Raw genomic sequence first — 13,177 nt, 5'->3', positions numbered from 1 at the left:
AGCGTATTGAGTGTGACTGCAATAGAGCGATGTGGTGACGCGGAGCCAGTGCTTCGAGAAAACAGTAACGTATGTATTATTGGGTAGCAGTGTGGCCAAAGACCTGAGGCAGTTATATTGACGGGAATGTACTGAAATAATCTTACCGGACAAAAAGACTCCAGGACGAGTCCTACGAGTTACAAAATATACACAAATACACTTGTTGTACATTCATTTTTACAGAATCAAATCATATAAATTTTTTAAAATTCTGCGGGGTGCTCAAGGAACCTCATTTTACCGAGAAGCTTACGTTACCGAGGCTGAAATCGCCACGCATGCGCGAGAAAAGTTGGGCTCGATCGAAGCACTGCGCGGAGCTCCTATGTCGACCGTTCCCGCCAAAACCTAAGTGCAAGAGCGAGATCCGCAGCCTAGCGTCAAGAGTGGGATGTCGCAGATCCCCCTGTACCCACTGTCAAAATCTCTGCCATCTTTCGTTGGATGAACAATACATATGTATTTACTGAAGCGTATTGAGTACAGTATTCCCGCGATTGTTGTGAGAACCTTGGGGGTATCGTGTATGCGCGTGAAATGTTGCACATTTCTGGCATCACTGGTCTCAGGGGACGAAATGGCACTACGTCTTTTTACCTGTTCCGAACATAGATTTCTTGGAGGGATAACTTTTCCAAGTGTAAATGACGATCCTGGGTAAACAACGGTGCTAAGCGGGAAATTGTTGTATTGTACTAAGTACTATTCCATACCTGAGGATGATACATCGAGTATCATAAAACCCCAATTTAAACACCCTAATACCTTAATTTCTTTGTAGCGCGATCGACCGCCCGAGGGGGAAACCCCTAGTAGTAGAGATAAAAAAGTCACATCATCCGCATACCTGAAAGTCACATCAATCGCGGGAACACTGTATTGCGTCTTATATTTTTCCCTTGCAGTAATGAAACCATTCACGGGGGTGTAAATTAATCTAAATAGAGAAATAATTAATTTTAAATATTCTTAATGGGTGAAACTGATTTGCAAAAGGGTGAAATTGATTTCCATACGGATGAATTAGACATGAAAAAGGGTAAATTTGGAGTGCAAAACCTATATTAATAATAGAACTATTTTGGGATTTACAGTGACGTTTATTAATAATTGGATACTCTTGAAAAGACGATAACTTTTGTAGTATTCGACCATGCGGCTAGCATTTTTTAGATAAGAGAGTTAGAACAATTAATTTATTAGATGAAAAAAAAAATTTGCAAAAATTTCAATTTGTCGAGAAAATACTAAACGTTGTTTTTTACAACTTCCTTTATGTGTGCCTCTATAAATTTCTTTGTAGATTTGTATCAATTATACACATTCTCTGAAACTTCCATCAATCCAATTTCATTAATGAATGCTATCTCACTGCCTTTCTATTTATCATTTCGATACAGAAGAAAGTTAAATATAAATATAATATTAAGTATAATTTAATTGAAACATTGCCTTCGTAAAGGACATTTTGTAGATTCAGTTAACCCTATCCGTGTTCTTGTCACGTACATTTGACATTACATGAATTAATTTTTTTATGGTCAACAGGCAAGATCATTTAGACACTGCACAAACAACAGGAACGATCATTTACAGTGGAATTCGACATCAGCTATTGGTCAACCTATTAAAATCAAATATTCAGCAGCTTGCAGAACCTAATTTTTAACTGTTAGCTGAGCAATAGCGGAAACAATGTCGAGTTACTTGGAACTTTTCTGCGGCGTGATTGCTTTACTTATCGTCTTCTATTATTACTGGGTCTCCCATTATGATTTCTGGAGAAAACGTGGCGTATTTGGACCACGACCTCACCCGATTTTCGGCAATCTCTTGAGTCTAACTCTTGCAAGAATAGGTATAACAGAAGTAGTAATGGACCTTTACAAGAGATACAAACACGAACCTGTGGTTGGATTGTTCGAAGGGATATCACCTATTCTCGTTATACATGATCCCGATCTTATAAAGACAGTCTTGATCAGGGACTTTTCTTTCTTTCAAGATCGGCCACATACGGTTCACGAACGGGTATGTATAAAACCAGAGAAGTGTAAATGAAATTTTATTTAAATATGAAATTCAAGTATACCCTCAACATTGTATTTGTTACGGATGACGAACAGATGTTCAAGATCATCTCTGGCAGGAACCGTCCTAGATAAACGCACAGAGCCACCCTAGTCAAATCCACATAGCTGTTTAGTTTACGGCCCACACGTACGCACGATCAAATGGATGTTGACACAATACGAATGTTCACTCCAAGGGTACTGGCATTTTTGCTCTGGCGGGCTAGTACTATCGTAGTCACGAATCGTGTCGCGTCGTCCTGCATCTCGGAAGTCAACTACCAGTGAGATCGGGCTAAAGTTCCCCTTCGTATCAAAGTTAACCGTATACATTCCGCGAGTCCGGTGTAAAATCTATTAGGCAGTGATAAAGTAGCTCCGAGACCCTTGCCTTGCCAGTGCGTCAACACCGTCCATCTTAGGTAATACTAGTTCAATTCTCTACACTCTCAACTTTAAACAAATATTGTGATGTTATTATAAATGATATTGGATTGTTCTTGCAGCAAAAGATTCTATAGACTTTCCCGAATACAGTGATATCTAAAATTAATACATTATGAATGTTTAAACATGTTTAAAAACAATCGTTAAAGATGGAGAGACACCACTTTTGCACCAATTGTTGAGGATATTTCTTTCGGAAACTTTCTTTCAGCTGTTCTATTAATCGAGAACTTTTTTCCGTGTAACATTTTGTTTATTTTCTCGTTTCTTTGTTATAATAAATGGTAGCTTATGTTATTTTTCATTCTTCAATAAGCCCTTTTTCATTTCCCATCAGTTTTTAATGCATAAAGTAATATTATATACTTCTAAATCGTGAATGTTTTCTCTAAATTCCATATCAATGCCTCCGATCGGAAACATTCTGCCAGGGGTTGTAGTTACGAGGCCTACTAACAATCCTAGCGACTCCCCGATTTCGCATTGGGTTCGTCCGCATCCTACCAGCTCCCCGGTTTCGTATCGGGTTCGTCTGCGCGTCGCTCCTAGTGACTGCCCAATTTCGCATTGGGTTTGTTCACAAAGCTTCACCCTCCTAGCAGCTCCCTGATTTCGCATCAGGTTCTTCTACACTTGACTCTATTCCTAGAGGCTCCCGGCCTCCGCGTCAGGTTCGTCCTCGCTGTCTATAATCCTAGCGGCTACCCAATTTCGCATTGGGTTCGTCCGCGTACCTTAAGTAACAAATTGATACCATATTCCTAAGGTAACAAACCGACGCCGGCCACTCGTGCTGCTCGCGGCTCTGGCTCGTAACATATTTAATCTCTTTTTACTGAGCTCTAACTTTGTAATCAGTTGTTCGTTTTCCCTTCAAATACATGACAATGTACCAAATCATCTTGCAGTGTTAAAAATACACTCCTCAAAAGAATTAAGGGATCACTAGTGCGAACCCGAAAAATTGGTCCCACTTTACGTGTTCATAACTCCGTCAAAAATTGCCGTATCGATATCGTTAAACAATGGTTTGAAAGCCTGAAACCTCAAATTGTTGCTATGTTGGTTTTTTACAAAGTTATAACGAGATGAAGACAACATTGACGGTTAACAAAAATTTTGTGCAACTTTGGAACATCACACGGGGAGCAACAAATTTTTTTGATAAGTCGCGTTAATATCATTTGGAAAGGCTATCTTTCGTGTGTAAATTGTGTGGTTGTTGAATATTGTGAGTTTTTTTGCTCCAGAAAGCAAAAAAATTATCGTAGAATCTTGTGCAAAAAAGCAATAGAAAGAGCGTTTCTTTCTCTTCAAGGCACTCCTTTTGTTTTTTCAATTTCATTAACATTTCGACATACCAGGTATTTCTGAAAATATGCTTAAAAAACTCACAATTTCCATTTTTCCTTTAACTCGCTATATCTTGACGAGAAATGATCGTAATACCATGATCCGAACGTCAGATTGAAGTAGAGATTCTGCCGATTCGCGGCTGCCTGACATCTCTGAGTACGCGCGCCGCGCCGCGCCGGCCCACAGTGGAAAATTTGGACCAAACTCGATTCAAAATCAAAGAACTTTCGATAGAAATGAGGTAGAGCGATGAAATTTTTTTAAAATTAAAGCTGGAACTTGGCAGAATATGGGAAAAATAGGGAGATTATGGTACGAACGTTTTTTAACCTTGAGAAAATTCGTTAAACTTTCACAATTTCAAGAAAATGTGGTTTCTCCGTTGCTACGTGCGGAAAAAATTTTTTTTAACATGCTATATACCATTTCCCGTAGATTTTTTCACGCTGATTTCAAATCTGGTCTCAAAATTTGTTTACGACCTCAGGATTTTGCAAAATGTTTAATTCTGTAAATGCTGAACACGAATTTGAAAACCATACTTTTTCAGCATCCTTAACTTTCAAGTAATTTGAATGATGATTCAATTATCATTTGGTAATATAATAATTAAAATTGAAATAAATTCAAATTTAGATTCCGAAACTGCTACTTCTAATTCTGTAAATGCTGAACACGAATTTGAAAACCATACTTTTTCAGCATCCGTAACTTTCTAGAAATTTGGTTTCACGGTTTGTTGACTGAACAATATTTACCTGACAAAATTATTTCCTAAAATGTTCACAGACTGAACCCATGTCGCTAAATTTATTTCAATTGGACCCAGTAAGATGGAGAGCACTAAGACCGAAACTAACTCCTATGTTTACATCAGGAAAACTAAGAGACATGTTCGCTCTTATGGTGGAATGTTCAAAGTGCTTAGAAGGATATTTAAATAGTGCAGTTAGCATAGGAGAACCAGTCGAAATTCGCGAATTGACCGCGAAATATACAACTGACGTGATTGGTACTTGCGCCTTCGGAATTAATATGAACGCCATCAATGAAGAGAATAACGAATTTCGTCAAATGGGAAAACGTATTTTCGATGGAACCACGGAACACACTTTACGATTAAAAACCAGACTGTTATGGCCGAAATTTTACGATTTACTTGGATTCGTGATGCCTGAAAGAACAGTGGCTCCGTTCTTTACGAAATTGGTCATGAACACGATCAAGTATAGGCGAGAGCACGGGATCTATAGACCGGATTGCATTAACATGCTCATGGAGTTTAAAAAGCATCCAGAACAGATAAAAGGAATCGGTAAGTTAAATGTTGTCTATAAAACAATGTCTCCAAGACTAGTCTCAGGTAAACTTTACTTTACCGGACTCATAATTTGTGCCTTTCTCCTATAAATTATGATGTATTTGATATGTAATCCAGCAGATTCGTACCCGGGGCGGTTGCATATCGAAGTTTCGGCCCTGTAGAATCAATGGTTCAGAAGTTATGCTTCCTTAAAGTTGAACAACCTGCAGTGTTTTTGACAGGTAAGGGCGTCACCATATTGGTTTGTAGTGACGACCGCGCGCCGCTTACCGAGCAGAACCGCCGGTCCTTGCCCCCCCCCCCGACCTAATCGCCAACCAACTCAGTAATCGGCGCGCGACCGTCACTACCAATATGGCGACGCCCTTACCAGTCAAAAACACTGCAGATTGCTCAACTTTAAGCAAGCATAGCTCCTGAACCATTGATCCTACAGGATTGAAACTGCGTTTATAGAGGATTTAATGAACCTACAAGTTTCTCTGTGCTATCTTTTGTGTATGAAGCGCCTATGGCAAATGTCTAACTTGCTCCTCCCCGTAACCCAATAATGACAAAAAATTAAAAATTTTAATGTAACAAGTTAAATTTCACTAAATGCAATATATTAAATACTATTAACCTCATCAAAATGAGTTGCCTGTAATACAATAATGTATTTGTCAATGTATTTGTATAAATAAATCATCTATAACCTAAATAAGAACAAATTTTTATTCATATTCAATGACGACAAAATAAAAGAAATACAAAATATAGATATATGTTAAAATAATATAATGAAAACATAAACAGTTCAGTACATTTTATAAAGTAATTTTTCTGGCTTTTTCATTTGCAAACACACCTATTATATCGTCATAATTTAATGTTTTGGTAACATCTTTTTTTCAATTGATATTATAGACATGTTTGTTAATCGCTCTTGTCCAATAGAAGAACGAAGGTACGATTTTACAATTTTTAATTTGCTAAACGAACGTCTGCAGAAAGCTGTTGTTACAGCCATTGTCTAGATTTGGATACGTGTTTTGTAATGAGAGTTCGTAATGTTTTTGCAAGATTTGAAAAGCGTCCAAGCGACCCTCAACCGGGTCGGTATCCTTTGTGTTGCGCCCCGAACCCAGTTGCGACCGCGGCGGGCGCCTTCTTCGCCACGCTCTACGACACTGATTGGACGAATAATATGTAAGGGGCTAGACTCGTTTCCAGAATTGTAAGGGTGCGAGATGTGCGTTCTCATTTCTCAATAATGCAAAGATGTGGCTTTTCAATAGTCAAAAGCGCTAGATAGAAGATCAATCGAGGCCGCAATTACCCACAAAAGTGCTATTTTTACGTTTACGAGGCGTTATTTGTAAAATTCGGCAGCATGTATTCTGGTGAGATGACAAGAATACAGAAATGCGGTGACGTAGGCAAGAATGCGCGGCCGATTAGTTAGTTTAGAAGGTGCGCGCCGTCTATTGGCCGAAGCGGTAACACACACTACTACTACTACTATGCAGAACGATAGACCCCTCTTGCCTCTGTGCCAGGGGGTGCAAGCTGTAATGGAAATATTTCAACCACTATGTTGCCCCCCCGGTTCATAGGCGGCGTTGGTGTCGCTGCAGTTTTTGCGTGCGTATGCCTATCGCCCAGAAGCTATACGAGAGTCATTCTTTGCGATACATATACCAAAATTTTCGATGGTTTTATAAGATCGTCGGTGGGCCAATCGGCTAAAGAGTTGGACTGCCAAGCGGTAGACCGAGGTTCGAATCCTGTTGGGGTAAACAGTTTTTTTCCAACCGTCTACCGCTTTTTATCTATATATACTGTCATTAGTTCGCCCCTTGTTCATAGGCGGCGCTAAAATACTGGTCAGATTTTTAACACGGCAGCTTACCCCCCCTGCTCTGTGCCCTCCCGGGGACCTTCTTGTAATCTCGCCACAATATCTGTAACACACTTATGTAAATAGCTACATGCGCAGCTGTATGCTTCCGAATAATGCAAATTACGCCTCGTAAACGTAAAAATAGGACTTTTGAGGACGATCGCGGCCTAGACTGATCATCTATCTAGCACTTTTGAGTATACTGAAAAACCCCATCTTTCCATTATTGAGAAATGAGAAGGCACATCCAGGACCCTTGCAATCCTGGAAAACGAGTCTACTCCCTTACAGTCGTCTATAGAGAGCATCACAGTTTCAACTACACAAGATGGCGGACAAGTTGATCCCTTTTCCGTCTTTTGCTTCGTCCCCTCAGAATTATGCACAGTCCTTTAGGCCCATGGATCACTCATGTCTCGATCACGTTCCCGATCACGTTTTTAAAACGTAAATAATGAAGCGACGACAAGATCAGGAACAACTCTCGATGCAGTATTTGCAAGACATTTAGACAAAATTGAATCAAGAATATTTATATCATATTTTAGCTATCACAAGCCAATTGTTTCAATGATAGAATCATAGAAAATCATAGAAAATATAACGAACGATCAAAATTTGCGACGCAAAGAAGGAGAGCGTATGGGAAATGCTATGAACTATGTCTCTTTTTTTCCCATACGCTCTCCTTTTTTGCGTCGCAAATTTTGATCATCCATTATTTTTTCTATGATTTTCTATGATTCTGTCATTGAAACAATTAGCTTGTGATAGTTAAAATATGATACAAATATTCTTGATTCAATTTTGTCTAAATGTTATAAGGGCTCTTTCGGAATAAGGGAATAAAATAAGAGTCCAGGAATAAAATAGGTAGCACGTGTATTCGCTTCAAACGTCCGACAAAAAGTGCCGATCGCGTCTTCGCCGTCGTCGCTCTGTCGGTTTAGACAAGCGACGATCGGTCTCCGTTGCCAACAGTGTGGTCGTTCTTTACCGCACGCTGCTACCAACCTTACAATGTCTTGCAAATACTGCATCGACAGTTGTTCCTGATCTTGTCGTCGCTTCATAAGGATTATTTACCATTTCCAATCTTAATTTATTTAAAATTCTGCGGGGTGCTCAAGGAACCCCATTTTATCCAGAAGCTTACGTTACTGAGGCTGAAATCGCCGCGCATGCGCGAGAAAAGGTGTGCACAATCGAAGCAATGGCCGCACGTCTCGCTCCCCGTGACGGCCCAAGTGCTCAGGTCCGTACCGCATGAAATGCGAGTGGCGCATTAGGGCGACACGGGTATCAATAGGTTTCCACATTACCACGGAGGGCGCCACGCGCATTTCATACGGTACGGGCCTGAGCACTTGGGCCGTCACGGAGAGCGAGACGTGCGGGAGGCGCAGGCCTCGAAATCGTGCCGAATGGGGCAACCGTTGCCGACCACTGCTCTAGATTAAAAAATCGCGATCACGGCGTGAATGAAGTTAAAATCACGGTCGTGATCGTGATTCTACGATCACTGTGATAAATCACGGTTAGTGATTTTGCACGCCATCACTAGTCATAACGGTGCTGAAGAATGTAGATACGTTGATGAATGTTCCCTAATTTTCCTAATTTAATAACAGGGATAATAGGGCACTGTTACCGATCTTTCCCTGGCAAAGTTTAGTTGCAAAAATATAAATAAATGCAAACTTCATAAAGTTGTTTAAAAATCACATTTACAAAATTAATTTAGCAATAAGAAATTGTTATGGGCACGATCCCCAATTTTCTTTCTCTGATGTGCCGTGGTTTAAGAAGGTAAAACCAATTTTCTCGACGTTTTATCAAAGTTACATTTGTTTGTTTTTTTTTTAACTACTTACGTACATTATGCAATGATAAATACTTCAACGTTTCGAGAAACGCGTAAAATATATTACTGTACATATTTAGATGCGACAGTTCTATGAAAGAATAGTATAATAGAATTCTGTTTGCAGCTAACTTAATTTATAATGGATCAATAACATTGAATTGTCATTTTCAGAGTTAACGGACACATTACTTACTGCTCAAGCTTTCGCTTTCTTCGCGGCCGGATTTGAGACATCTGGAACTAGTATGACTTGGGCTCTTTATGAGCTAGCTCAGAATCACGATATACAAGACAAAGTGCATAAAGAAATTAAGGCGTATCATGATAAGTACGGAGATACCTTCACGGTTGAATCTCTAAATGAAATGAAATACTTGGACAAAGTATTCAAAGGTAATCACATACGCATGTTACATATACGAGGTGTGTTCAACAAATAACGGGAATTTTAGAGAAACCACCCTATAAAGTTTGCAACGTCGACATTTTTATTACCACGCTTATATTAGCTTGCCGAGTTGTCGTTGTTGTTGTATGCGTCAAATCTTATAATCGAATTTTAAACCACTTCCCGATAAGCTAGAGACTTGAAACTTTAAATAAAGCTCAAAACTGGGTGACAATGCAATATTAAAAAACAAATTTTTAAAAAAAACTGTGCGTCTAGGAGAAAAAAATTTTTAATATTAACCGTCACACCTTGCCCCGCAACGCTCAGTAGTACGTCATCGCGGCCAACAATCCCCACTCCGCGCGCCAGCGCTTACCTACTCCACTCAGTGCTTCGATTGAGTCCAACCTTTTTGATACGATGGATGGCCGCTAGAGGCGCTGCGCGGAAAAACAGTAACGTATCTACTATTGGGTAGCAGAGCGGCCAGAGCCCTGAGGCAGTTATATTGGCGGGAATGTATCGAAATAATCTTACCGGACAAAAAGACTCCAGGACGTGTCCTACGAGTTACAAAATATACACAAATACACTTGTTATACATTCATTTTTCAGAATCAAATGATACCAATTTTTTAAAATTCTGTGGGGTACTCCATTTTATCGAGAATCTAACTTTACTGAGGCTGAAATCGTCGCGCATGCGCGAGAAACGATTCACCATATCGAAACACTGTCTCTGTAAAGTTAATTATTTTCTCCTTTTTAGTGCACTTTAATATAAGCGTGATTTTTAAGAAGTTTTTTTATACATTTTTTTTTCGAACCAAAAATCAAAATATCTTCGCCCGACATGAGTTGCCGTCAGTGACGGGATACGGCGCACAGTGGTGTGAAATGGCCAAAAAGCGGTCAAAAATCCGTAAAACTGAAACTATCCAACGAATTTGTTTAAGATTTTGTGGACAGGTTGCCACAGGTACAACGCTTAAATGGCAAAAAAAATTTTCAAAAAATTATCAAACATTAAGTAATATGGGCTAATTGGAAATCTCTGTTTTCGGCTCATTTTTGATTAATGGAAGCAAATCTTAAAAGTGTTAAGCAGCTTCGGTCTGGGACTAATCGTTTTGGCAAGGTATAATATTCAACTAACTTTGTGTAAAAAATCTCGGCCAACTTCGGCCAACCTTGGCCGCAATTTAAGTTTAAATATCAACTTTTAGAATTTCCAAGAATGAATCGCGCGGAAATTACGATTGTTTGGGGTTTAGAGTAAAAATTTTTAAGGATATATTAGTTAGTACAGTTAATTAAAATGAATTGTGTAAATTAATTATTTTTAATAAATTCTTTAAATAAAAAAAGTTAATAATAATTTTTTATGCTAAATAAACAAAGTTTTCGTTCGTTAGATCTCTGTTTTTCCAAAAGGTGGCAAAAAATCCGTAAAGATGAAACTACGTTACTCATACCGTAGAAGCATCACTGGGATTTCCCCGCGATCTTCTCTAACAATACTTGGAAATCCAGAATAACTGGATTCTTGAATTAGTCCAGTCGGCAGGTCGAAAAAAAAGCGTCTACCTGGAAAATATTCCGAACTTAATGAAATTTTGACACGTTATTTATGGGTACTCTGGGGTGTCGAATCTCAGTTTTCGACCTCGAGGACCCTGTGCTAACTTGGGGAGGGGGAAAAAAACCACGATTTTTATTACCTTGTTTTGGTTTTTCGTCTATTACTCAAAAACTGTGGGTCCTATGAACTTTTGTCTTCCATTTTGGGAAAGAGCATTAAATTTCCTTCAAATTTCACTGTTCAATCTTTTTTTTCGACCAAAAGGCACCGAGAGACAGGCGTTCGAAATTAGGAAATTAAGTGGCAACTGACGAATATAGGGAAAGACGGAGCGAATTACACTGTCCAACAACAAAAATGTTTCCGTATAACTGTTGGGTGTATCTTATACAGTTTTTAGCGCTGGTTCCGAATCTGGTCTTAATTTTTCTCCTACACGCACAGTTTTTGAGAAATTTGAGTTTGAAAAAAAACACGTTTTTCGTCTTTGAACAGTTATTATGATGTTATTATAAAAGATATTGTATTATTCTTTACAGCAAAAGATTCTCTAGACTTTCCCGAATCCAGTGATGTGCAACAGTTATACATTATGATTGTTTAAACATGTTTAAACAATCATTAAAGACGGAGAGGCATCACTTTTGTACACATTTTTGAGGATATTTTTCAATTTAAAAAAAAAAAATAAGAGTCTAAGGGTCCAGCGGAAAATCGAATTGCACCACGCGATAGAGCAGACTTTTATCTTGAGAAACCACACTTTCAACTTTCCAACGTCGACATTTTTTTCGATCCTGAAAGTCCAATCGCCAGGTCGAAAAAAGGGCGTCTACCTGCAAAGTATTCCGAACTTAATGAAATTTTGAAACGTCATTTAGGAGTACTCAGGGGTGTCGAATCTGAGTTTTCGACCTCGCGGCGCCTGTGCTAACTTGGGGAGGGGCAAAAACCACGACTTTTGTTACCTGTTTTTGGTATTTCGCCTATAACTCAAAAACTGTGGGTCCTACGAACGTTTTTTTTCATTTTTGGAAAGAGCATTAAATTTCCTTCAAATTTCACTAGTCAAACGTATTTTTTGAGCAGGAAATTGCAGGTTTTTGGCTCTCAAATTTAGTTTTTCAACATATCTACATATAATCTACATACTATGGAACTGAAAAAAACGACGGCGGGGCCCGATCGGGGATGTTTTTTTTTATTATTAATATCTATATTGCTATTAAACATAACGCCAACAAAAATATAAAAAGGCTTGAATCCACTCGGTTGAAGTAAATAAATTGTGCTGTCCTCCCCAGTTAATAGTGAAAATATAAGGGGTATCCGTAGTATGAAGATTATATTGTATAGATATGTTGAAAAACTAAAGTTATGAGCCAAAAACTTGCAATTTCCTGCTAAATGTCACAATGCGTGGCTCAAAATGTCATTTTGAGAAACATTTCCTAATTTTGAACGCCTGTTTCTCGGTCACTATTGGATCAAAAAATATGTTTGACTAGTGAAATTTGAAGGAAATTTAATGCTCTTTCCAAAAATGAAAAAAAACGTTCGTAGGACCCATAGTTTTTGAGTTATAGGCGAAATACCAAAAACAGGTAACAAAAATCGTGGTTTTTTCCACCACCCCAAGTTAGCACAGGGGCCGCGAGGTCGAAAACTCAGATTCGACACCCCAGAGTACCCCTAAATGACGTGTCAAAATTTCATTAAGTTCGGAATACTTTGCAGTAGACGCCAAACATTTAAACCGTTTAAACATGTTTAAACAATCATAATGTATTACTATTGCACATCACTGGATTCGGGAAAGTCTAGAGAATCTTTTGCTGTAAAGAATAATACAATATCTTTTATAATAACATCATAATATATGTTCAATGTTGAAAAACGTGTTTTCTTTTTCCAAACTCAAATTTCTCAAAAACCGTGCGTGTAGGAGAAAAATTAAGGCCAGATTCGGAATCAGCGCTAAAAACTGTATAGGATACACCCAACAGTTATATGGAAACATTTTTCTTGTTGGACAGTGTAATTTGCTCCGTTTTTCCCTATATTGGGCAGTTGCCACTTAATTTCCTAATATTGAACGCCTGTCTCTCGGTGCCTATTTGGTCGAAAAAAAAGATTGACCAGTGAAATTTGAAGGAAATTTAATGCTCTTTCCCAAAATGGAAGACAAAAGTTCATAGGACCCACAGTTTTTGA

The 13,177-nt window shown here is 38.6% G+C and overlaps 1 protein-coding gene across 2 annotated transcripts in view; it reads left to right on the top strand.

Annotated features, from left to right (window-relative positions):
• LOC143211116 (putative cytochrome P450 6a23) overlaps positions 1-13,177 on the top strand; it is a 29,095-nt gene that overhangs the window by 2,184 nt on the left and 13,734 nt on the right. For both annotated transcript variants that reach the window (XM_076428573.1, XM_076428572.1), the window contains exons 2-4: positions 1,591-2,073; positions 4,707-5,232; positions 9,162-9,383. In XM_076428573.1, the coding sequence (XP_076284688.1) occupies positions 1,738-2,073; positions 4,707-5,232; positions 9,162-9,383 (1,084 nt within the window). In that variant the 5' untranslated portion in view covers positions 1,591-1,737. The remainder of the gene's footprint in view (positions 1-1,590; positions 2,074-4,706; positions 5,233-9,161; positions 9,384-13,177) is intronic.

Source organism: Lasioglossum baleicum, chromosome 8, assembly GCF_051020765.1.
Source record: "Lasioglossum baleicum chromosome 8, iyLasBale1, whole genome shotgun sequence".
Classification (NCBI taxonomy): Eukaryota; Metazoa; Arthropoda; class Insecta; order Hymenoptera; family Halictidae; genus Lasioglossum; species Lasioglossum baleicum.
Note: the sequence above shows the minus strand (reverse complement) of the source record. Positions and strands in the feature narration are given on the sequence as shown.